This window comes from Gambusia affinis, linkage group LG09 (genome assembly GCF_019740435.1).
Source record: "Gambusia affinis linkage group LG09, SWU_Gaff_1.0, whole genome shotgun sequence".
NCBI classification, from domain to species: Eukaryota; Metazoa; Chordata; class Actinopteri; order Cyprinodontiformes; family Poeciliidae; genus Gambusia; species Gambusia affinis.
The window spans coordinates 19,115,425-19,141,528 of record NC_057876.1 but is presented as its reverse complement, the minus strand read 5'-3'; the positions used below and the strand labels follow the sequence as shown (position 1 = coordinate 19,141,528).

Genomic DNA, 26,104 nt, shown 5'->3' with positions numbered 1-26,104 from the left:
CTATGTCTGTCACTATATGATTCACTCACTTACAGTGGTAATCAGGCCTGAAGATACATTTGCTTTTTGTTATTGTTCTCATTCCTCTGTCAATTTCCTCCTTTTAGATTCCTGGTTCAGTTCGTCATCCTGCTGCTTTTATTTTGTGGATTCCTTTAAAAATCGTCCTGCCACTGTTCCACCTGCGTGATAACCTGCCGTCGCTGATCCATCCTGAATAGAGGTCTGGAAGAACACAGAGAGCCTGACAGTCCCAGAAAACTCATTTACGTCCTCAAGCCTTTTTTTTTCCAGAAGAAGTTTGAGACAAAATAATAATCATTTAAAAATAACATCTGATGAGTTTTTCAGAAGCATAACAGAAACAGGAAACCATGCCACAAGTAAAGGTACAAAAAAGGATCATTTAACAGGGATAAGATATACATAACAAAAAATACTACACAGACAAACTCAAGAAGACTAAAGAGGAGCACAAGGAAAGACACACAACCCAACACAACACACAAAATGCTAGGATTGTAACAATTAGTTAAAATATAAATCACAATGATCTGATCAAGCTTGAACGTGATTTTCTGCCTTATGATATTTTTGAATTAGGATATTTTTGTCAGCAGAAAGAAGGCAGAATTTGTTCATGCATATTTCATCTTCTCTTTTAAATACCTTCAGCTTTAAACTGAATAGAGGTCAATTTAAGAATGAAGGTACATTATTTTGTTTAACATTTTGATCAGTCTATCAAATTTTATGTATGGTCAGTCTGCATTTTCTTCATTGGTCTATTGTTATAGCTGGTCCAGAGATGCCATATGACTATAATATGAGATAGAGTGGTTCTTGGTCATGAACTGCGTAAAACACCATCCTGTGCAGAGCACAAAGATTTTCATACTTTTATACAGTGATTTGAGTATTATAGAGCTTGATCAATTATGCAAAATTTTACAACAATGAACAGCATTTATGTGAGAAAATGCTTGTTTTGCTGGAAACGCCTCAAGATGGTATATTTTAAGCAACCAATCAGATGCCAGGAATCAGAACCCACCTCCTACTTAAATCTGAACCAGTGGCCAAACAAAGACAGTCTCAAAATGATTCTGTTATGGGTCACACTTCTTCTCCTTCATCAAGGATGTGAGTTAAATATCCCTTCATTTTAATTTGTCATGTCAATATGATTTGTCATTTGAATGCCTGCTATATTTATGATTGTTCTTGTTGCCAGTTGTGTGGTCTTATTGCACACTATGGAGTGATTTTACTTAATTTGAGCAATTATTTTACAATTCCTTATCTTTCTATCTAATGCAGATGGTTTGGTTCCAGTGATCACTGCTCATCTTGGTGAAACAACAACACTTACATGCACGTTGCCCGATATTAAAGATAGACATAATAAACTTTTTTGGTACAGGCAAACTGCAGGAGATACTCTGGAAGTAGTTGTAAAGCTTATGAGTTTAATAGACCCAGAGTATGGAGCAGGTTATTCTGACTCAAGAGTAAAAGCTGTACTTACTGACAAAGTGAGCAATCTGACCATTTTGAAAGCAGCTCAAGAAGATGAAGGAATGTATCACTGTGGCTTTAGCGACTGGAACCAAAATGTTTGGCAAGGGACATACTTATTAATAAAAGGTAATGTAGCTTTTTTTTTTTTTTTAAATCAAAACGTTTACAAATCTGCGTGAGAGATTTCTAGATTTTTAATACTAGAATATATATAAATTTTGGATCAGTTATGTTTGCTTTTACAATGCAAAAGTAATCTAATTTAAAATTGGCATATTTATGCCCTCTTTAAAGTGAAAAAAGGTAAATTATATTTTACGTTACAATCCAGGATTAATTGCTTCACTAAGCCACAATGCCTTCTATGGCAACTGTTGGCCTTTCAGGTGAAAAATGTAATCTCTAGAAGATTTTTGAGAGAGAGAAATTAGAGAATATATATAATAAATTTTTAAGTAAATTATGGTTTCAATAAAACACAGTTTTTTTAATCAAAATTTGGCCAGCACTGGTGAAAGGAAACATTTATTTTAATCAAATGAAGTGGAAATAAAAATAAATAAATACAAAAAAGCTTATTTATCTTTTGTTAAAAATAATAAAAAATGTATAACTGTAATTTTTAAAAAATTCTATATTTTGGTCATTGAGAAAGTGCTTGAGATGATCTGTTCACATTTATTAATCACAGTCCTCTGGTCGCCCAGTAAATTTTATTTTTTAACTTTACAAACTTTATAGTTTTATCTTATCTTAATATTTAGCTATTTGCTTAATTGAACTGTATTTGTTCTATGCTTAATAATGAGAGTTGCCTTCAGAACCAAGAAACATGACACATTAATTAGAAAAGAGAATTGGTGGAGAGCTCAAACTCTAAGATATCAGCAAAAACTCAATGCAATATGTGCTTTTTGGTGTATATTTTATCTGTCTCCAAGTCTCTCTAAATATAGAATATGTCAAAAATATATATTTTATTTTCTAATATTTTGTACAATAACCTACAGGAAACACTGTGGGAACGTCAAACTACAGAGTAGTTCAGAAGAAGATGGAATCAGATTCCGACGGTCCAGACAATTATGTGACTCTACAGTGCTCCATCCTCTCAGATTTTGAGAACAAGACTTGCTCAGAAGATCTCAGTGTGTTCTGGTTCCGATCAGAGAAATCTCACCCGGATGTCATCTATACAGATGGAAACAGAATTAACAGATGTCAGAAGAAAATTGATGATAATACTGGACTGGTTTATAATTTTTCTAGAAAAATCAGCTCCTCTGATTTTGGGACTTACTACTGTGCTGTGGCCACATGTGGAGAGATATTATTTGGAAATGGAGCAAAGCTGGAAGGTTGTATAATTTTATGGTTTCCATTGAAAAATACATTTTCAAACATACTCTTTTCCAGAAACAACATTTTCTTTTGTCTTTTGTTCACAGAGCGGAAGGCAGACCCTGAATCTCCCATACTATTGATAGCTGTGGCCTGTTTGATTATTTCCATGATTATAAATGCTGTTTTTATCTTTTGCCGAGTTCCAAGAGCAGCATGTAAACAATTTAAAGGTAAATGTCACCAAAATTCTGGGATTTAAAAACTACCAGAAACATTAGTTAAGCCCTGTATAACTAACGCACACATCACCTTGATCACTTTACAATACTAAACTGTCACTCAATAACACTTTTGTAATCATATAATCATGTGCAATAAGTAGGCCAAATTTCAGATTCTAGACAGAAAAACCAACATTTTAAATGTTGCTTAAAAGTGTCAATGAGTGTAAAAACAAAGTTTTATAGTCAGATAAGTCAGATTCAGATACTCTTGTTTTCTTCTCTTTAATTAGAAGTAGAAAGCAGCTCTTCAGAAGAAAGATGGAGGAACGTGAGTCAGCAAGGCGATCAAATTGTAAGTCAAGTTAAAAACTCAAGTGAACACCTACTGAAATAGTTTCTATTAGCATGCATTGTAATGATCTTTTTATTTTCTGTACAGAATGACGATAGATGGGATCTGAACTATGCAGCTTTACACTTCAGTGCTGGGAAAGCTACAAGAGGAAAGAAGAGAAAAGAGACTGAGGACAGTGTATATTCCCAAGTTAAACTCTGAAAATTTGTTTATATGTGCTGGATGTTTACAACATCCATCTAGTGAAAATGAGTGAATAAATATAGCATCAAATATGTGTGTTTTGTTCTTTGATTTTGGCATAATGAGAAGTTTTACTTTTGTTACTCTTTGTAAGTAAGTAAGTAAAATTGTACTTCTTTCATTTGACTATTATATCTAGTTTATGTTCGCGCTACCATGCACAGAATGCAAACACCCTAAAACCTGCAACCACACACACGCACACACACAAGTCTGGAGACGACTCGCTAACAGATGTATTGAACGGCACGAAGCGTAATGAGGGATATCACACTAATGTGCAACGATTCACATGGAACAAACACCCACGTACAGATTCACTCTAGCACAGCTTAAAAATAAAGACAGACGCTCTGGTTTCTATTATACTGATAAAACTTCACCCTGAAATCTGGCGTTTGTATAATTTATTCTGGTCATTGTCTTTTAAATTTTTTATCATATTTTTTATATTTATGTTCACCTTCAGATATATTTTGTGGTTTTTACTTGTAAAAGTTAAGAATAATTTACTTCCGTTTACTGATCAGCCGTGTAAAACACCTCGGTGGACGACACTGCAATAACACAATCATACCAAGTATTTTTGTTCTTGTTTTTTGTACACTTAAAATAAAACAAAACACAAGTAACTTTTCAACATGAGATGTACTGCATGAGCTTGTTGTGAGTCAATAATCCCTTAATATTGATGTACTAGTTCTTAAGAAACACTTGTGATTTGAGCATGAGGGAGATTTATTTCAATTAGCATAATGTAAGTAAAATACAAAAAACACGTTGCAGCTACAAGGTACTTTGGAAATATAGTATTTCTTGAGATTTGAGATGTAACATCTTTCATTAGTTGGCTATTCTAGATCCACCAGTGGATGGGAGCATATGCTGCGTCAGAACATATATGGCAAATAAGTTTCCATTTCCTTTATACCAAATGATGTCTTACAAAAAAGTCAAAAACCAGCTCTAGCAAGAGTAACCCTGCCATCCATCCATCCATTTTCTCACACCCTTGTCCCTAGTGGGGTCCGGAAGGTTTCTGGTGCCTATCTCCAGCGAGACATTTTGTGCAAGTGGAGGGGTTACCAGTCCATCACAGGCAAGAGAGTAACCTTTTGGAGAAATTAAGGAAGTTATTTTGAAATTTGCTATTTTAATCAACCTTTTTTAAATGCACATTAAAAAACATTGATGGAAATATGGTTACAGATATACACATATGGTGCAGATGTTATGAGCATTTATGTGTGGACAGAAAAGACTTTCTTTCCACTCCATTTATATGGTGTTGCTTTTGCACATTCATGCAAATTCATGCAATTTGCGGATATTGTTAGACTCTGTTTTATGCAATCTTAAGAGTATATGAACAGCAGTATATGTACTGTCCTGTTGTTGTGCTTGTTAATGTAGAAATTATAACATCCTCAACACACTTGTTTTCTGGTTTATATTTCAATAGATTTCAGTAAACAACATTGGATTTCAATAAACAACATCACCTTTCTGTGCATCTGGTAGTATACAATGCTCCCTCACTTTTTTGTTTTTCTGTCTAAATAAGCCACTTGAATATCACAACCATGCATACCCTCATTTCACCATCATATCACACATCAGTTTCCTGATAAAATTATTGCTTATCCTCATGCTATGCAGCTCTGTCTTCTCTGAGGTAAGGTAAGGTATTTTATTTTATAAAGCACATTTTCAGCAACAAGGCAGTTCAAAGTGTTTTATATAAATTAGAGGAAGTACAAACAAAACAAAAAACAGAAGAAAAGCAAAAGAAAAACAAAACAACAACAAAAGTATTTCATAATTATGAATTAGTAGGAGTTTCTCTAAGGAACAAGAATAAGTACTCCACATTTTATAAAATAATAGGACCCTCTCTTGATAAACTAATAGGAGTTTCTCTAAATCTAAAGTTTGTTCTGACTAATAACAATAAGTGGGATGAAATGACAACATCGGGAAGGATATGGCACATCCAGCGAGATAAGGCACAGACATGGAGCCAGTGAAAGGTGGTGAAAATCATGGAGAGTATCTGTTTGCTGTGAATATGTAAGCATGTGTATGACCATGAGTCGTGTAGTTCTCCCAGGCAACAGTTTCTGATTTGATGGTCTTATCTAAGAGCAAGTCCTTGGGCGTGCTCTGTTCCAGAGTCACACAGGTGGAAAGGAGTGTCATGTTTACAAATCATCCAGGAAATTTGAAATAGCCAGCCACCCAAAGCTGACACATGGGCCAGTTCAGATGCATATATTTAGATTAGGCAGACTTTAAAATTTAAATCCGCTCTAAAGTCTCACCGGTACATCTCTGTTGATTCCAATCATCCAAATTAGTACAGATTCTTTCCACGGGGCCAATACAAGTAACTTCTCCAACATCGATTCCACTCTGATAGTGAGTCATAGGGTCCACAGCTGGGCTGCAAATCTCAGCAAGAATCACGTCCAACTTGCGCATCTGTCCCACAGCATGTCAGTCTGAGTGTTTGCTAGTTGGCCCAATCCATCACAAATTTGTCAATATGCCAGGTATCCGCCAACTCCAAACAGCAAAAATCCTGTTATCGTGAATCCAAATAAATATGGTGTGTATCACACCGGGTATACCCCAGCACGACAAGTGGGCTCTCCTCTGTCCTGTCTTCTTGTTGAGAAAATTTTATCAATTGCATTGAGAGGCCAGTTGACCAGATCCATAATTTGTAGATTTGGTGGGTGTGCAAAGAGAGACTCCAAAAAAGCAGCACAAAAACATAAAAACAGAGCAAGTAGGGTGAAGGTGGGTAGAAAGGGAGCAGAGGAAAAAAGCATCCACCTTCACTGAGAGCTAGAGAGAGGAACTCTGAGAAAAAAATAAACTCAACTTAGCTGAATGGTCAGAGCTGTTGGAGCTTCTGACTATTCAGTCACTTTTGGGCACTTGCTGAATATTTAACTATTTGTGAAAGAGATTAAACATACATCTAAATATCATGAAATATGAAATTTGAACACTTAATAAGTCTGTACTCTCATCGCAAAAATAAAATTCCTTATTCTAACAAGGCAGAACGCTGTAATTGTTTCACCCCTGATTACAATAAACATGCACTAAAATGTTGTGCATCAAATGCATCAGTCTTTAAAAGACGTAAATTTAAAGTTTTATAAAAATTCTCCTCATTTAAATCAACATTTGAGGCATTTTTGGAGAGTCCAACATACAGTGCAAGATAATTTGATATATATCTTGGTTTTTGTGAAGTGATGAAGAAATTACAAAACCATAAGTATCATACCACATACAAACAAAGACCTAAGCAGCATATATTTGCAACAGCACAGGTGGCAACACATGTGAATGAGAGTAATAAGATACATCAGATGGGTGTATGTCAATATTTTGACTTTGATCAGATAAATTCTGTAAGTCCAATGTCATAAATTCTGTTTTAGGAAACATTAGAGTGTGTGAGCTTGGAAATGATGGAACTTTGGTTGCTAAACTTTATTAGCAACACAAAACCAACGTATTACTATTATTTCTGCTTTGAAAATTTTTCCAGCAAATTACTTTCAGGGTTTTACAAATCAGAAACATTTGGAAGAATATATGCTGTTTTATAATTTGTCTGTTGGTATTGTTCACAACAGAGCAATATATTTTAAAGATTTGAGGCTTTCTTAAAACAGGAAAAACCAGGTACATCACAGAGAATATGAGATAGTTTATGCAGATTACTGTAGTGTCTGCTGTTTTCTTGCAAGAATTTAAAACGCACAAACAATACTGTAAAACTGATTTGATAAAGCATATTTTTTGATATAGTTTTATAAACTCAGAATCTAAAAGAAGAAGCAAAGTCATCTAATGGAAAGGAGAAACTTCTGCAGTGGAGCTTGCCTATTGTAATCCTCATTACCCTCTGTGACTGCACCGTTAAATAGGTCAATGCACATGATGTAAATTGTACCCCGAGAGATCACAACCTTTTGAGATATGTCAATTCGGGATGAAGTAACCGAACTATGTTTTCCTGCTGCATTCAGAAAGTCACTCTGTTTTTAGATGAATATCTGTATTTATATCGTCATCTAAATGGTGTAGTTGCAGAGGATTTGTGACATACTTAAAAAGCTAAAGTACATCACTATACATCTGTATAACTGAATTGGCTTTCACTTTACCATATATAGCACCTTGGTATTATTGCTACTGATGTGCATCAATTAAAAATATTTTCAGGTCAAAATGTAACTTAAACTGATTCCGTTTGAAAACAACACAATTTGAAGTGTTGTTCAATTATTGACCATCAACATAACAATTGAAGGAATATTACTATAATTACAAGGCCTGGCCCCTAGAAGAGAAAGACTTCTACTGCAGGAAATGGATTGTGCATAACCAATCAGATGGTCTCGTAACCACTCCTCCTTCTGTCACTGGAATAAAACCTTGTGTTTCAGTGAAAACAGCTTAAAGATGAAACTGTTATGGCTTGCACTGATCCTCCTGCACCAAGGATGTAAGTTATACAACAAACAAAATCTCTGAGTGTTTGTGAGCATAATAATTTTAACCTATGTATCCTCATATTTGATCTTTTTCTGCAGGTTGTGTCTTATTTGTTTGTCCTGGATAGCAAACAATACTAACACATTAATGCATGTTTTATTCCTCATATTGCAGATGCCTTGGTTCAAGTGACCAACGTTCAGCTTGGAGACACTGTAACTTTGAAATGCTCTTTTCCAGAAGAAAAGACGAGCAGCAGTAGTGAACTTCACTGGTACAAACAAAGTGCAGGAAATACACTGGAATTAATTTTGAAGCTGATGGAAAATAACAAGCCTTCTTATGGACCTGAATTTTTGGGCTCAAGACTGACAGCAACATATACAGAGAAAATTAGCAAACTGACGATTAGGAAGACGACTGAAGGAGACGAAGGCATGTATCACTGCGCTGTGATTGACTGGAACAAGAACATTTGGCAAGGGACCTATTTGCTAATACGAGGTATTTTAATTATTAAAATTACTTCAACAAGACAAATGCTTACAACTAAACATTTTTCTTTTGATCTATAGAAATATTAAAAGACATCTTAATAAATAATCTAAATAAATAATACATAAGTACAAGTTTATCCAAAACATGGTGTGTCACATGTGACCTTTGAGCTACTTTTAAATTTAAAGATAAACACCTAGCCATCAATCTTGAGTGTGAATCAGTATGTAGAATAGATATGTTGTTGGGTGAACTGTTGGAAATTATTATTTGTTTTACTTTACAAATGCACAAGAAAGTAAAATAAAGTGAGGAAGCAAAAAGTAAAAGTGGGCACAGGGATTAATCATTGGCTCAGGCAATGCATAGCAGCACTATATAAACTGTTCAAATAGCCATCTGTGGTTCTCAATAGACCTCTAGCATCTCCCAGAGGTCAACTGAAAAGGTAACTAGATGGATGAGATTGCTCATAACCTTTTCCAAGTTTTAGCACGTAATTGCCAATGTCAGAGGGTAGAAGTAATCAAATGTAATGATCCATCACAACAGTTTTTTTTTTAATGTATTTGTGTATTTTTGATTTTGACTTTTTAAAATTTTTAATTTCTGTTTACAAGAATACATTTAAACTTAAAAGTATATCAAAACAAGCAAATTAAAGAATATGTGTAACTTGTCTGAACAACTTCAGTAAGTGATTAAGGAATTAATGATAATCCAACAGCGGAATCTAATTGCAAGCTGAGTTCATCTCAATAAGTAACACTCAACCTGTTGAAAGAAAAAGTGCATTAATATGTTCTTAATATTGTTACCTACTAACCACTTATTTATATATTTAATCATAGTGCAAACAAAACTATCCCAATGGATCTGATCAATAAAAAACATTGAACAGTTTGCTAAGATTTATAAAGGAAATGTTTAAAATTTTTGAATTGTAGTGTCTAACAAAAAATATCTTTTATTTAGGAAACACTGTGGTGTCTTCAAATTACACAGTTGTTCAAACGCCAACAATATCACATCCAGTTCATCCAGGAGACCCAGTGACTCTTCAGTGTTCGGTCCTCTCTAGCTCTGACAACAAGAAATGCTCAGGAGATCTAAATTTGTTTTGGATAAGAGCCGGAGACAAATCTCTTCCAAACTTCATCTACACTGATGGAAACAGAGAAAACAAATGTGAAGAAAATGTGGATTCTCAGCAGAGATGTGTGTACAATTTCTCTAAAACGGTCAACGCATCTGATAGCACTTTCTACTGTGCTGTGGCCACATGTGGAGAGATATTTTTTGGGAATGGAACAAAATTGGATTTTGGTATGATTTTGTGTTTACATTTAATAACATAATCACTTGATAAGGAATGATTTTATTTTTTCCTCAGAAGCTAAAACTTTTTTTATGTGTCTCTCATCTATAGCTACATCTCAAGATGACTTTGTCACCCTGGTGATAACAATTTCCTGCTTGGTAATTTCTGTTATTATAAATATACTTTTCTGCTGCCAGATTCCAAGATCATCATGTAAACTTGTTAAAGGTAAGTGTTAAATGACACATTTCATAAAAATAGATAAAAGGAAATAAAAAAGGACATTTCTTCAAGATATATTCTTAAATGGTTTTGAAGAATACTATAAATTAAAGTATATCTGCTTAACATGCTTTTAACTAGGAATTCCATTTTCATAGTGCGAAATAAAATGCTTCTAGTGAAGGAGCTTGTACTGTTAAAATTCTTGTGTTAATTGTGAAAAATCTAATTAAACATGACCATATTTCTCTTCTGCGGATACTCAGGGAAAGAAGCGTCCTGTTCTCAAGCAAAGCAAACCACCAGGAGAGAGTCAAAAGATTTTACTGTAAGTAAAAATACAAAATCAATTTAATTGTTGAGTTGTAAAGAAATATTAACCACCCATCTTGTATGGTAACAATGTTTTTGATAAATCCTTCGTTTGCTTGATAGAATGAAGAGGAACATGAATTAAATTATGCTGCGTTACGTTTCTCTGGAGCTAAACGGATGAAAGGAATGCCAAAGAGAGAGATAGAGACTGATGGCAGTGTGTATTCACAAGTGAAACACTAAAATATAAATATGTGGTTGTATTCTTTTCAGGGAGCAAAATCTCACTGAGGGAGTGAATGAAATAAAAATATTTTCTTCTTGTTGTTTTATACCCTAAAGAATACAGTAAACGTATGTGTTTGCCATTTGCAGTATTTTCACAGAATTAAATATTTCTATCTTCTTGTATTTTTTTAATCTTTAAAAATTATTTCAGCTGGATATTTAGTTATAGATATATTTTTTTCTTTAATAAAAGAAAATACTAACATCTTTTCTTGTCCAAAAAAGAAGTCTTAAAGTTGATATGATAGTGGATATGGTAATTTTTAACAAACTAAATTCAGCTTTTCCACCTAATTCATCTAGATAATATAGACTTTAAAAACACCTTGCTTATAATAAGAAAGAAGTGATTACATTTCTTTCACACTGAAACAGCTCTCCTCGTATTTCCTCTAAAGCAGACAATCTGGAACCTTATAGAAATGCAATAGGTAGTAACATACAGTGCATCCAGAAAGCATTCTTCTTCACTTTTTCAACATTTTATCATATTAGACTTATTATAAATTCTATTAAATTAATCTCTTTATTTAAAATTTTACTCACAAATTTTCCATTATGAAAATGTAGAAAATAGTTTTTGAGTGATTTGTAAATTTCTTAAAAATAGATAATCTAGAAATCCCAGTCAAGTAGGTATTCACAGCCTTTGATTTATGCTTGAGTGATCCACCTTTGGCATCAATTAAAGCCTCAAGTGTTTTTAAATGTGATAGTCAGCACACCTATATTTATGCAGTTTTGCTCATTCTTCTTGCAGTACGTCTCAAGCTCCCTCAGGTTGGATGGGATTGGTCTGTGCAGACATTTTCCAGAGATCTGTTCAATCAGATCCGAGTCTGGACTTTGGATCGGCCACTCCAGGATATTCAGAGTGGTTCTACAGCCAATCCTTTGAGAACTAGGCCATGTGCTTTTTATTAGTAATGTCTCATCACTCATCTACTGCAACTTAAGGAACATGCTAGAAAGAAACATGCAATCACTAACAGTTTTCAAATTTATTTAAACACAAGCTAATTGATTTAAACATTTCTTTATCTACTTCCCTTGGATTAACTGATTATGGCACCTTGGTAGGTAGGTAGAATTTTCCTTTTAGCAAATTTGATTGAGAGCAAGAGGAGACGCATCAATGTGTCAATAGTGAAGGAAGAAGGATTTTTATTTATATTTTCATAATATTTATTTTTAACAAAGCACAAGAAAATGGAACCAGTCAGGACAGCACATTATTGATATTTATTTCAGTCTGATTTTCTTTTGTAAGTTGTTGCAGCAGCACCCCCTTCAGATGCTGCCTCCCAATGCAGCTGTATGTGGCCTACGTCAAGCACAAGTCCTGCTTGTACGAGATACAGTTTCTTTAGATGTCCAAACATGAGGCTAAAGTTCCGAGTCTTCTTTTGTGGTTTTTGTATCCAGGTTACTTGTTTCACTTGTCAACTTGTGTGCTGGTTGAGGGTGAAACCTTTGATCACAAACAGATAAATGTGTTTCAATAATTGGTGCACGAAAGGAGCTTCCACCACAAACACCAACTTATTGTTGAATGCAGGCATTGTGCTCTGTCTCTTGAAGCACAAGGTGTGCTAAAGCAAGAAGTAGAATGGTGGGGAAGGGTCGTCATGAAGCTTCCGCTGGAAACTTCATAGATAGTCTGGCCATGTCAGGTGAAACCAAGAGTTTTATTTTCAGCATGTGCCAGAGTCGTGCCATGCATTAGCAAAACGTCAATGCATGGCAACTGCGCCAACTGCACCACATCTGGGATGACATTATGTCCGGTTTGAGGACAGAGAGAATAGTTTGAAAGAGGGGTGAAGGAAGCCATCTTTGTCAAAAGAAAAAACAACAACAACAACACTGAACTCAGGGGGGAGGGTTGCAGTTTCAGCTTTCATGCATCTACAATCCCTGCTTTGTAGTGGTGCACACTGTACTTACTTCTGAAAATACTCAAGTATTAAAATGTTCAAATTATGTTTTCTAATATCATAACAGTGCTGTACTGTTTTCTGAGTCCTTTTCCAGAAACATGTAACTTGCTGAAGCCGCCTGATGATGTATTGACCTGTAGGACCACTCTGCTACAAAAAGTCTACACCACCTGTTAATTCTTCACCAGAAAAATGTAATTAAAAATGACAGCCTTGTGGTCTAATCAAATATGTATTAATTAGTATACACCTACACTTGGCTCTTCAAAATTACTTTCATGAAAACACAATTTGAAAATATTAATACATAAAGAAAAAATTGAGAGCAAATAGGAAAATCAATTAAGTTCTGACAAGATGCCTTTAAATTGGTTGAGAAAATCATCAGGAATTATTGGTTTCCTGACCTGATAAGTAGCTGTTATCATCCTGGTGGTTACTTTCATATGTCATTATTAAGATAAAAATTCTGAAGAAAGCTTGTTTATCTGCTACCAATAAAAGCAAAGATGCTGCATTCAATGCTGTTGTTCAGTATATGTGTGCTGTGTTCAATATCTGTGTTTTATTAACTTTTTGTGAACCAAACACAGAAATGTTGAAAATGCATTGATAAACTATTGTGTATTGTTCAGCAAAATGTTTGTTTTGCAAAAGCCATTACATGTGCTATTGGATTTACCTGTTGGATGCTTGAAGTAAGTTTTAGATGTACATGGGTTTTTTTGTAACTTTTGGTTTTAAAATAAATGAAGACATTAGGTAAGTATCATTTGGCAAAAACAATATTTAGGAGAGTATTTACTCCAACCACTGCTGACCGTCAGACGTTCAGTGATTATCTTGCAAATCCTGAAATGCTTAGCACTTGATGAAGGTACCAATCCCCAGCGGTTATTGGAGAAGAAGCAGAGTACACCCTGGACAGGTTGCCATTCCATTAGAGGGCAACACAGTGACACACAGGACAAACTATAACACTTGCACATATATATAGGGACAATTTAGAGCAATCAATAGTGGATTGCTCTAAATCCACAATTGGAGAAAGCTGGAGTATGCAGAGAGAACCCAGGGATGCAGCAGGACAACACACAAACACCATGCAGAAAAACACTAAGACCAGGATTTAAACCAACAACCTTCTTGTTTAATTAGTTTAACAAACTGTTAGTGTTATTGACAATGAGTGAAAACATCTAAGGCATTGGTTTAGAAAGACTTCCTGAATTTGCTAGTTGTCTTCATATTTTTGAGATATCCTTGGCTCAGAGCTTGATGGCATGATACCAAAGTTATTTTGTTTGGTGTGTAGGAGCTGTAATAGATCTATAACATGCAGAATGTCAAACACTGAGGACTGCAGTTGATCACTCCTAATCAAATAAAACAACATATTATGGTCTGGTGACTGAGTTTGTTGTAATGAATGCCCATCATGTCAATTTATAAAGCTAAAGAATAGATTAATGAGCTGTATTATTTGCCTGTATTACTGGTTATTAATGGTGAGCACTCACTTTTACTTCACAAACAGAAGGACAGGGCTTTAAATGCAGTAAGCAGTTGGCAAACCTTCTTATAGATGGACATTTGGGTTAAAATGGAGAGACTCTTGTATTGTCTATAAATAACCCTTTTAATATGAGCAATTTCCTATATGTTCTGATTATCACATCCTAATAATGTCCAGTGATACATAAACAAAATAATTTGCCTGTACAGATTACAGACAAATTACGACTAATACATCTGCATGAGATGAGACAATATAGTAGCACAGTATAAATTTTATACAGTGTCTTGGTGACTTTACGGTCATTAAAGTACGATAACCAAGACAAACAACCGGAAGAGGGAAGAGCGATTGTGGAGACAGATGTTCTTTGATTGGATATTTAAAAAAAAAACAAAAAAAAAAAAAACAAGACATCCTGGAACACCACACCTCCTTCTCTAACTTAGGCAAGAACAAGTCTGTCAAAGAAGGTAGTGTCAAGATGGTTCTTTTGTTGGTTACACTGCTTCTCCTTCCTCAGGGATGTAAGTTAAACCCGCATTCATTAAAATTTTTCACCTAGTTGAATTACTATTAGATTAATGACAGCTAATGCCTATATTTTACATATCTTTTGATGTCTGTTTTCTTTAACCTAATCTTACTTTTTATGATGTCGTACTTCTTTCCAAAATGCAGATATGTTGGTCCCGGTGAAAACAGTTGCCCTCGGTCAACCAGCAACTTTGAAATGCCCATTACCAGCTGGTAAGCTGAACGTCAATGAAGTCCACTGGTACAAACAGAGTACAGGGGATACTCTTACATTGATTGTGAGGCTGCGGAAGCATGCAGTCCCTGCATTTGCGCAGGAATTTTCTTCCTCACGAATGATTGCATCAAAAAATGAGACTCTTATCAGACTGACAATACTGAGAACTGTTCCAGAAGATGAAGGAATGTATCACTGTGCTATCATCGACTGGACAGAAAGCGTTTGGCATGGGACCTATTTGTATTTAAAAGGTAATGTAAAAATATAAGCACTTGTAATTGTTGACATTTCAGCAGGTTTGAACAATTCTGTCACTTATGATGAAATATCACCTCTCTCAATAAGTTTATTATCAGAGGGAAGAGACATAATTTTACCTGGTGAGATTGGAAAATCTCTCCCAATACCACCACAAATCTGTACGCTCTCCTGTAATTGCTCTAAAATCATTGGGACAATCAGAATAAGATTTTATATTTGAATTGCATAAGTCACAGCCAAAACTAAGCAAGAAACTTCATCACTTGGTGAATGAAATTTTTAAATAATTAAAGCCACTCAGGGACCAAGAACTTAAGAAAAACAAGAAAGAGAGAAACTGTAGGTAAATATGTCTTCAATTTGACTCTGTTCTTCATTTTCTAAAATGTGTTTAAAGATCCGAAAAAAGTTTTGATTACTGTTTTTTTTTCTTAAACAGAAAAAGCTGAGAGGACATCAAAGCACACTATAGTTGAACAGCTGACGGCAGCAGATTCTCACCTTCCAGGAGGCTCTGTGACTTTACAGTGTTCAGTCTTTTCTAATCCTGACAAGATGTGTCCAGAAGACTTCAGCGTATTCTGGTTCAGAGCCAGATCACACGACTCCAATCCACATATAATTTACGTAGATGGAAACAAGCATGATGACTGCAATAAGAGAAATGACTCTCAGAGGAGATGTACATTTTCTAAAACCATCAGCTCCATTGACCACGATACTTACTACTGCGCTGTGGCCACATGTGGAGAAATCATCATTGGAAAGGAAATAAAAGCCAAAGTTCAAGGTAATTGTATAGTTTGATATATGATAAGTTTTTATTTTATGTATGATGTGTGTTGCAACAGATAATGTGACAGTAATTACAAAGGCAACTAGCTTTTACTCATTGTAACTCAAGTTTTTTCCCTCCTTAAATGATGATTTAGGGTTCAGCTTGTGGTTCCAAGATACCAACAAATTTGTTCTTCCATTCTGCGCAGTTTTAGCTTTAAGTCTTATTTCAACAGTTGCCCTGATATTCTCCATTAGCACAAGCAAGTATATGGACAACAAAGGTAATACAAGTTAACAGTTCATTTCTGTGTAAAAGAGCATCATTCCTATTAATATATATTTTTGTTCCAAAAAACAGCTGGGGTTGACCTACACAAGTACTATAGTCGTAGACAGGTAAAGCATTAAAATTTATTTTTTAATTTTAATAATTGAATTTTGTGTAGTTCTATATTTTGATCAATCTTTTCTATTTTACAAGGGGGTTGAATATGGACACATGTACTCTGTGGTTGTCTTCAGCATAAGAAACCAGAAAGTGGATCCCTAAAACAACCATAAAGACAGAAAGTTCACACAAATCACAGTTTTTGGACTTGAGATCTTTGGTGTTGCCTGTAACTAAAAAAATGAATAGATACTTGTTTAGATCACATTGCTTAGTAAAATAAAGAGAACTGTGAATAAAATAAGAGCTATTATATTTCAACTGTATGCTAAACACAGTGTGTTGGTGTTTTTATAAATAAGTTTTTGTCTTTGTAAGAAAATATTTAGAGTACAAGGTTTTTTTTTGTCTTTTAATAGAGCTGCCTACTTGGAGGATACTTGAAATGTAATGTTTGTTCAAAATTTTGTCCAGGTCTTTATGTCATTTCTGTCTTCCTTTGCTAGTCTAAATTCTTTTGCGACCAAAATTATTTTTCTAAAAATAACAAATTAATGCAAACTAAAATTTACCTACCGTGTTATGTATTTGTTTTCTATTTGTCATTCAATAAATGTTTTCATATGTAAAAAAGAACATTTAAAGTAGGAACTGATAAGATTCATGATCAAGGGTTTGATCTTGAAACTATTTTCTTTAGAAAAACACAAGAAAACTGGTAGAAGACTCCTTTGGAAAATGAAAAAAATATAATTGTAACCTGATGCAATCAAGCTAAAATACACTGTGTGCACATTTACTAGGGAAGTATTTTTACCATATCTTTAGGGGTATTTTCTAACCAAAAGCTTAGTGGATTTAAACATAGCAGATGAAGTGTATCTGGAATGAGGGAGCAACATTTTATATCATGGTGTGCATAATTATTTAGCAACCTCTTTTATTAAGGCAAAATGATGCAAAATGGACATTTAATTCATTCTGAAAAGCTAACAATTACCAAAATGATCTCAGATGGATGTGTCACTTTGAAATTGTATGATCACAGAACTATCACACGTTTTGTGGCAAATAGTCTACAGCGTTGCAAGAAAAGTGTTGAGTAAAAAAGACACAAATTATCTCCAAAGTATTTGAGAAGTTTGAAGCATGAAGTGTCCAGGAGCATTTTATCCTCTATCATATTCCATAACTACAACATACCTGGAGTACCTAGAAGTGCAAGATCTTCAGTGCTCAGAGACATTGCCAAGGTAAGAAAGGCTGGAACCTGACCACTACTGCACATAACACTTAAGCTGATGTGTCTAGTCTGAACCAAGACATATCTGAAGACAAATTTTTCAAAGGATTTTATGGATGAAATGAGAATGATTCTTACTGGACCAGACAAATGGACCCGTGGCTGGATCAACGGGAACAGAGCTCCACTTGGAGTCAGACAGAAGCAAGGTGGAGGTGGGGTGCTGGTATGGGCTGGTAATATCAAAAATGACCTGGTTGAACTTTTTCAGGTTGAAAACTGGTTTGAAATCAACTCTCCAACTTACTGGCAATTTTCAGAAGGCACTTTCTTCAAGTAGTGGTGCAGGAAGATGTTTGCATGTACCATAAAGACAACGATTGTTTTGGATGACAATGTTCCATCACAGGAGTCTAAGTATTAATTTGCATGGCTGGCTAGTAAAGGCGCCCTGACTGACCTGACCTGAACCCAATTGAGAACTTGTGGGCAGTTCTGAAGCAGGGTACTTCTAGTGAAGGAAAACAGTCGACCTCTCTGAATTGTCTGGGAGGATGTGGTTGGTGCTGCACAATAAGTTGATTGTTAACAGAACGAGAAACTGACATGAATGGAAAGTTTATCGGTGTTGGTGAAAAGAAGGATGGCTGCATTGGCCGCTGATTTTTGCTAAAAATGTCAAATATTTATTGGAAAGTTTTGAGGTTTTTGTTTCTAGTTCTAAAATAATTAAACAGCAAGATAGAAAAATGTGTGGTTTTAATTTTGTTATTTAATAATTCTGTGCAATAATAGCTTCACAAAAATGATGGACATTCAGATGTTTTTCTCAGAAGACTGAAACATCCATTTTTCTTAAACATTCGTGGTTGAGGTACATTAACATTGTGGATTAACTATAGAACTGTAACTGGTTATCAATAAACATAAATCTCAAAATGAGACATGCCTAATAGCTGTCCATACAGTGTAGAGGTTTATGTGTAAAATGTTGCTTAATTAAAGCGAAAGCCAATAGGTGACTTTATTAATATTTGAAGTTGCCAAATTATCTGGTGACAGTGGATACAGGGTGAAATATTTTTCATATCCTCCATTTTCCACTTTTGTTCCATAACTTATATGTTTTGAAGCAACTCAAAGGTTCATCATTAAAAAGGAGAGGCACCACATAATCTTTAGATTCTGTCTGATCTGAAAAATAAGTAGCATCTTATCTAAAGGATGATAAAAAAAACAAAAAACTTATCTGCTACTGTTAAACCACTGAGTGCATTCAAAAGGCCTGCATGAGGATCCCTCCATAGAGCTCAGTCCTTTAGGGACTTTTGCTTAGGAAGTTCCCCCTAAGTCATATTCATATTACTTAGTTAAAAGTTGTCAGCTGGAAACAATTACCCTTTGTTTCCTCAATCTCAAATAAAGGATCTGAAATTACACTGGCCCCATGATCTCTTACCACTACCAAAGATTTATTATCTTTTTTTTAGACTTCAAATTACATTTGACATCCAAAGAGAACTTATTTGAATCATTGAAAGGGGCTTCAGAAGCAAGCACTTTTCTTGTGTAAACATCAGGTATGAAGATCAAGTCTGCTTTTGTGGCTTCTTCTTTCCAGGTTACCTCTTTCACATATCAGATCTACAAGAGCTGAAGTGAAACCAGGCTGAAGACCGGGGCTGGGGGTCATGTCTTTTTTATTTTTTTTGAACAGATGAAGGCAGACTGATAAAAGGAAAAAAAAAAGAAAAAAAAAGACTAGCAAATGCTTAACTGAAGCCTTATAATTAATTTAAAGGGAAAATTTAAAAAATGTGTTGATTTCAGTAGTAATTTCAATGTTTGTTGAAATGGTCACAAAGTCTAAGTTTGTCTAATTCTAGAGATTTGCTGCTAACAGTACATATCAGCTCGCTTCCAGTGTATTTTAATCCAATTTCTGAGATGGCACTGTCCTTGGTACTGGACAATTACTTGGACCTTATTGTTGTTTAAAACAATAAATACTCAAAGACAGTTGGGTAAAATAAACTTAAAATACTTGTTTGGGGTGATTGAGGTAAAATTATCTGACAAAAGGACTTTAGATTTTGTAGCATTTTAAAACATCATCAGTACAGTCGTGTGTATAGTCATTCTAACAAACTATTAATGGTCTGACATAAACAAACAGATTGGAATTGAATTGAACTGAAAGCAGTAAGAGGTAGTTGAAACAAAGCAGAAGCATTAACACTAAGCACAGCATCATCTGTAGAGAAGATCTTGTCAGCTCTAACAGAGGCTCCAATCACAGAATCAACACTTGGAAGCAACACTGAGCAACAACATTGTTACAACTCGACAGTTTTTCTCAGAAAAAATATTCTAAAAAATTTAAAATGACCAATTAGCATACATTTGAATTGATAAATATTTTCACATTTAACAAGACTAAATAGTTTTTCTAATGCTAGTCATAGGTTCTTATTAAAAGGAAAAAGTCAAACTTTTCTAACTAAAAACTTGAAAAAATAATTAAATGAGCTACACTAAAACAGTTTCTCTAATCCAGAAACTAAAATGTCGAGGTATTACCCCTTGTTACAGAGTATTGATTGAAATGCAATGACTGTCATCTCTATTAATTGACTCCATATGGGGTCCAGATTTAAGTAGTGACTTTAATTACCTAGCAATGTCTTATTTTTTTTTTTTTTAATTTTATAACTTGCTGTGAGAATTACTTGAAGCTTCATCATTACATTGCAATAATTTATGACAACGCACCTTAAAGAGAGGGAGACCACTGTGACAGGAAATGCTCTATCATTGTATATTTTGAGATAACCAATCAGATCTCTCTAAAGAAGATAAGACCTCCTTCTGTATCTTAAATATGAAAAATTGCTCCTATGAAGACATTGTCAGGATGATTCAGTTATTGGTTGTACTGCTTCATCTTCATCAAGCATGTAAGTTCTTATACTTTGAAAAGCATGTGCCGTTTTCATTTGTACCAGTTTGGGTTTTCAGTTTTCTTATTACCTTACTCACCACTTGTGGCTTTTTGTGACTCCCTTGTTTATCATGTTGTTCTCTTTTTAAAATACGATGTAGATACCTTGGTACCAGTGACCACAGTTCCTCTGGGTGACCCAGCAACTTTTACATGTTCGCTTCCTGCTGAACAGCTGAACAGTAATGAGCTTCACTGGTACAAACAGAATGCAGGACAGACGCTGAAATTAATTGTAAAGCTGCGAAAACACGCAGAACCTGATTATGGACCAGAATTTTCTGCCTTGAAAGTGCGTGCATCAAAAAATGAAGACATCCGAAGTCTGACAATTCTAAGAACAGTTCAAGAAGATGAAGGAATGTATCACTGCGCGATTATTGACTGGACAGCAAATTCTTGGCAAGGGACCTATTTGTTATTAACAGGTAAAGTTAAAATAACTGCTGAAAGCTGCACTCTGTTCAAATATTTATTTTTACCATGTAAAACATGAGAAAATGTTAAAAATATATTGTCAAGAGGTTTTAAAAAATGTATTTTCTGTAGCTTCATATAGCTCATAAGACCATCTGTCCCTAGTTTAACATTTTTTTCCTGCAGGGAGTATTATGATAATGTCTTAACTAGCATTGTTAGATAAAAAAAACAACATCTCAATAAATGTCTGTCATTGGTCAGAATAGTTAGAATTAACAAAATCTGTGTTCTATGCTCCAGGAAAATCTGAAAATATACCAACGTACCAAATTGTGCAAGAGTCAAAAGCATCAACTCCAGATCACGAAAGCAACTCTTTGACTCTTCAGTGTTCAGTGATGTCTGACTTTAACCATAATGCGTGTCCAGAAGACATCAGTGTGTTTTGGTTCAAAGTCAAATCAGATCAATCTCACCCAAATGTCATCTATGTTCATGGAGACAGAAATGATCAATGTCAAAAGAAATTTGATTTCCAGAGGAGGTGCGTGTTCTCCAAGAACATCAGAGCATCTGACACTGGGAAATATTACTGTGCTGTGGCCTCATGTGGGGAGATTTTTCTTGGAACTGGAGCAAAACAGAATCAACAACCGGGTATGATTTTAGAAAAGAAAAAATAGCTGCTAATAAAGTAATAGAAAGTAATACTAAAAGAGTATTTTTTTAAAGTGATGGTTTGTTTCTGTCTTTATAGGACAAACAAAGGACCAACAAAATAATGCGCTGGTGATAATAATAACATGTTTGGTCATTTCGGTCATAGTAAATGTTATTTTGATGTGCTACCGAACCCGAAAGGCAACATGCAAACAAGTTAAAGGTAAGTTTTGTTTATTGAATTTGAATAGGTGAAATATCTTCATAGCCAATATTACTCAAACTTGCTTGGGTTTTTCAAGTACAACTTAAATATAAGATGAAGTAGTTAAGATATATATATATATATATATAAGTACAACTTAAATATAAGATGAAGTAGTTAAGATATATATATATTGGTCCAATACTACAAGAGGTTCCCAAACCTAGAACTGAAATGTTTTACCAAATTGTGTAAGCAGGTAAATAAGGTTTGCACTGCGATACCCAGTGACATGCGGCCAGTGATTTTCTTTATATTTAGGGACAGAAAGCACCTCTTCACCAGCCACACATGATAACATGACTGAATCAGGAGAATACACTGTAAGTAAAGATTCATTTAAATAATTTCCAACAAATTCATTTAGCAACGTGACTATATATTGATCTATTTGTTTTCGGTAAAGGACAACGATAACCAGAATCTGGACTATGCTGCTTTGCACTTCTCTGGAAAAAAAAGCACAAGAGGGATGAAGAAGAAACAGTTGAATACTGAGGAAGGTGTATATGCACAAGTTAAAGTCTGAATAGGAAAGTCTGTGTGGGAGCTAATAAAACCCCTGTCACAAAGTGTAAAAGAAAGGTGTAACTTTCATTTAGTGGCTGTTTTTTAAAATTTTGCTTCACTGACATAATCCAGGTAGAGCTCTTCTATCCAATGGTCAACTGCTTATAGGCAACCCCAGATTCAGAGTGAAAAACAAACGTGACAGCTTTTTCTGTGGTGACCCATAAGGTGCCTTTGAAAATCAGAGCTGCTCAAACCGTTGATAACTTTATCTGCTCATTTTTTGTGATATTTTTGTAGCTTGCAATTCTACTTAAGCAGCACATCTCTGTGCACAAAATTCTTTGGGACATTTTTATTGATTATTTTGCTTTAGTTTTTGATTTCTTACAGTGTAAAGCACCTTTGTCAGCTATTATTGTTTGTAGATGTACTATATAAGTAAGCTTGATATATGGTAATCATAAACCTTTATAATTACTATGACTATGTATGTATGTATTGATACATTTTTTTTGTGTGAGTGTATTGTTTCCATTTTTTTAAGCAGTGACCCACAAATTATTTTCTGGTTTCAGAATAAAGGATGACTTACTTTTGACTTTTTTTTTTTCCTGGACATACTTTAACACGATAACTCTCTGTCCACCATCCGCTCTTCCTTGAGCTTCCAAAAATACTGTTTTTAAAACCAATTGGCAACACACCTGCACATAAGTGGACCAAGCCACAATTAAACAGGCAAAAAAATAAAAAATAAAAATCTAAACAGAAACAAGAAAAATATTATTAATCTAATTTACAAACTCATCAACATAATAAAATTGTCTGCAAAATAAACCCTGTAACACAAGATAACTCAAAAGTTACTTTAAAGAAAAACAAACAAAGCAAAACTACAAAGAAAACCCTCTAATTGGTAGAACCCAGCAAGGTAATCAGTGACATCATTCAGACATTTAAGCAGAAAATACTGGGCCGGCCGCTCCCATACTCCTGACCTGCTGCAGATCTACAAGGGGCAATGGTAAGTAAAACGGAACACAAATACTATGAATATACTTTGAAACAAAATAAGCAAGTTCAACCAATAATCCAGAAGTAGTAGCTTTAAACTAAATAAATAGATGGAAACTGCAACATAATGCTAAGACAAACAAACCAGGGATAGTCAATGAAGCAAAGTTGCAAACTAATGTTTAAATTTAAGGATTATGACCAGTTCCAGAAAGTAAATGTATCAAAAATAATAATAAGGGACAAGTGGTGAACAAAAACTGAACCACTTTGTCACAGATATCAGTGAGCACATTAAGGTTTTTGCCCTGTTTATCACATTCTTGTTGAAAAATAGCCTTTCTTTGAACTATTTAATTATTCAAACATAAACTTTTACTGCTTTTGGGTAAAATGTAATGTTTAATATTGTGCTTGAAAAATTATTCTGCAATTTACAAAAAAGTGAGTTTATAATGCAGTGAAATACTGCATTGAGGTAAAAGCTAATTGTTTATATGTTTTACAAATCTAATGTTGGAGGACATTAAAGTAAAAAAATGCTGAAATGCTTTGCAATTCTTGGTGCGAAAATGACCTCAGTGCCAAGGTTGTGGGTTCCAGCCTCTTCCTGTCAGATGTCGATGTGCCCCTCGGCAAGGTACTCAACCCCAAGTTGCCTGCTGATCTGTGAATCGGTGTTTGTGTACATTGATGAGTGGGAATGGGTTTATGTCGTCAGTATGACCAGAGAAACACAATGCACGTTAATTCCATTTAGCTCTTGAAATACATATATTTAGTGAAAAAACTAAGTGCAAACAGGAATAGATGTTAAGCATCACAGTTTACTTGATTTCTCACCAGTTCCTGAAACATTGCAGACTTACACAGTCAGGAAGTCTGTCAACATTGTGGTGATATAGAAAGATTAAACTTGTCACTGAAGGCTTTTAAAATTCTCAGCAAGTTGCTAATAATTTCCTCCTTCTGCTCGCTAAACAGTTTGCTATATAAGCCTTCACCTTGTTAGCACACATCTAAACCATAGCCTTTGTTATGTCTTTATTCTTTGACTGCCACTGTGTTGTGCATTGACACAATATGTAACATTATGTTCAGCTTTTGTTTGTTCTCGGCTGCCGCATACTGGCTTTGTTCATTTTATGCTTCATTTTTTGTTTCAGTATAGGCGTAAAAATGATTTTAGCTTTCATAGGCTGCAAAATTTAATTTTGTCCAACATAAATTCAAAACATCAATTTATCTTAAATTAAAAAGTTAGTTTGGTTCTACTAATAATTTTGGTTTAAGATGGATATTTATGAAGAAGCTTCCTGAATGGTACTATGATTTCTGATTAACTTTGATTAACTTATCCAGTTAATAAAAAACTTTCTCACATCATTCCCTTTATTTTCACACTGAAAAATTAAAATGGCTAAAATTCCCTTAGTACACAAATGCATTTAAGGTGTGAAGGATTCATGCATTAACCACACAGTTATGTTGCACTGAAAATATATTAATAAACTGTGGCACTGTTTTATGTCAGAAAACAATTTGAAATAGCTTGCTTGCGTGTTAACAATCTAAGATATCATTTGAATGAAAGACTGTGTTGAATCTTAATCTTTGAGCCATCTTCAAAAAGCATTTGTGCATAGAAGAAAAATATCTGATCTAAAATAATGGGGAAAGTTTTATAATGAACTTGCAGAATGCATGATCAGCAAATAAACCAATACCAGTGAGTATCAACTAAGATTCTTTATTGTGCATAGACATAACTTAAACCAAGCTGTTGGCATTGTTATTCTTCTAACTGGAAATTGATATTGAATTTACAATTTAAAAAAAATAAAAAAATTCTGAAGAAAACTTAAAAGAAAAGCAGATTCAGTGCACTATAGCTAGCTGTGAAGATTAAAGTGAAATAGGAGTATTTTCCTTAACATTCAATTTTAATGTTCAACTACTTCTGTACTCTAATGCAACTAATTGGGACATGTATAGAGGATAAAGTCCCAGACAGCAAAAAGCAAAACAAGAAAAAAAACATTTAATCATCTTCTTAGCAGAAATTACCTAATTCTCTAAATGTTTTTCCAGCAGAAAGGTGATCACTGGGACACATTGTTAAACCCTTCAATATCTGTGAGAAATACTACTGTAAGTTCTCCTGTTATACAAAGCAATTTCTGTCATATCAAATTCTTTTGTTTTTACAGGTGATTACAAGAACATTACAATGATTACAACAGGAGTGGATCGTGTTAATAATAAAAGTAAAAATACAAACAACATTTCAAAAAGACAAGCGCTATACGTTAATAAAAGCTGTCAAGCAAAGCAACATATCATAATAAGTCATAAAATCTTACAGTATAGCATTTTAGCATAGGTTGAACCAAAGGTTAAAATATTCTACATGACGAAGTACGTCCAATTATTCTCATCAATATTTATTGATGCTTACACTTTACTTTCAGAGAAAAAGCACTCCGGCGGTTCC

General features: G+C 34.4%; 4 protein-coding genes across 4 annotated transcripts; all 4 read left to right on the top strand.

Annotated features, from left to right (window-relative positions):
* Nucleotides 1-1,100: 1,100 nt before the first annotated feature.
* LOC122837459 lies at nt 1,101-3,691 on the top strand. The gene is made up of 6 exons (XM_044127812.1): nt 1,101-1,143; nt 1,321-1,647; nt 2,532-2,879; nt 2,970-3,095; nt 3,380-3,441; nt 3,529-3,691. The coding sequence occupies exons 1-6, from the start codon at nt 1,101-1,103 to the stop codon at nt 3,643-3,645; spliced, it is 1,023 nt and encodes a 340-aa protein (XP_043983747.1). The 3' UTR covers nt 3,646-3,691.
* A 4,484-nt stretch (nt 3,692-8,175) lies between these two features.
* On the top strand, nt 8,176-10,940 carry LOC122837458. Its single transcript, XM_044127811.1, has 6 exons — nt 8,176-8,218; nt 8,383-8,712; nt 9,682-10,032; nt 10,136-10,255; nt 10,516-10,577; nt 10,685-10,940. The coding sequence occupies exons 1-6, from the start codon at nt 8,176-8,178 to the stop codon at nt 10,805-10,807; spliced, it is 1,029 nt and encodes a 342-aa protein (XP_043983746.1). The 3' UTR covers nt 10,808-10,940.
* Nucleotides 10,941-14,787: 3,847 nt separating this feature from the next.
* On the top strand, nt 14,788-16,985 carry LOC122836791. The gene is made up of 5 exons (XM_044126654.1): nt 14,788-14,835; nt 14,990-15,316; nt 15,766-16,116; nt 16,259-16,502; nt 16,588-16,985. The coding sequence occupies exons 1-4, from the start codon at nt 14,793-14,795 to the stop codon at nt 16,399-16,401; spliced, it is 864 nt and encodes a 287-aa protein (XP_043982589.1). The 5' UTR covers nt 14,788-14,792; the 3' UTR covers nt 16,402-16,502; nt 16,588-16,985.
* Nucleotides 16,986-20,845: 3,860 nt separating this feature from the next.
* LOC122836792 lies at nt 20,846-23,194 on the top strand. Its single transcript, XM_044126655.1, has 5 exons — nt 20,846-21,166; nt 21,459-21,815; nt 21,916-22,041; nt 22,345-22,406; nt 22,490-23,194. Exons 1-5 carry the CDS (start codon nt 21,100-21,102, stop codon nt 22,610-22,612), a joined length of 735 nt encoding a protein of 244 aa, XP_043982590.1. The 5' UTR covers nt 20,846-21,099; the 3' UTR covers nt 22,613-23,194.
* The last annotated feature ends 2,910 nt before the right edge of the window (nt 23,195-26,104 follow it).

Coding starts and splice junctions, on each gene's coding strand:
- LOC122837459 (XM_044127812.1), top strand. CDS start 1,101: ATGATTCTGTTATGGGTCACACTTCTTCTCCTTCATCAAGGAT. Junction 1,144..1,320: donor TCTTCTCCTTCATCAAGGAT/GTGAGTTAAATA, acceptor TATCTAATGCAG/ATGGTTTGGTTCCAGTGATC. Junction 3,096..3,379: donor AGCATGTAAACAATTTAAAG/GTAAATGTCACC, acceptor CTCTTTAATTAG/AAGTAGAAAGCAGCTCTTCA.
- LOC122836792 (XM_044126655.1), top strand. CDS start 21,100: ATGTATCACTGCGCGATTATTGACTGGACAGCAAATTCTTGGCAAGGG. Junction 21,167..21,458: donor GACCTATTTGTTATTAACAG/GTAAAGTTAAAA, acceptor TCTATGCTCCAG/GAAAATCTGAAAATATACCA. Junction 22,407..22,489: donor CTGAATCAGGAGAATACACT/GTAAGTAAAGAT, acceptor TTTTCGGTAAAG/GACAACGATAACCAGAATCT.
- LOC122837458 (XM_044127811.1), top strand. CDS start 8,176: ATGAAACTGTTATGGCTTGCACTGATCCTCCTGCACCAAGGAT. Junction 10,033..10,135: donor TGGAACAAAATTGGATTTTG/GTATGATTTTGT, acceptor TCTCATCTATAG/CTACATCTCAAGATGACTTT. Junction 10,256..10,515: donor ATCATGTAAACTTGTTAAAG/GTAAGTGTTAAA, acceptor GCGGATACTCAG/GGAAAGAAGCGTCCTGTTCT.
- LOC122836791 (XM_044126654.1), top strand. CDS start 14,793: ATGGTTCTTTTGTTGGTTACACTGCTTCTCCTTCCTCAGGGAT. Junction 14,836..14,989: donor GCTTCTCCTTCCTCAGGGAT/GTAAGTTAAACC, acceptor TCCAAAATGCAG/ATATGTTGGTCCCGGTGAAA. Junction 15,317..15,765: donor GACCTATTTGTATTTAAAAG/GTAATGTAAAAA, acceptor TTTCTTAAACAG/AAAAAGCTGAGAGGACATCA.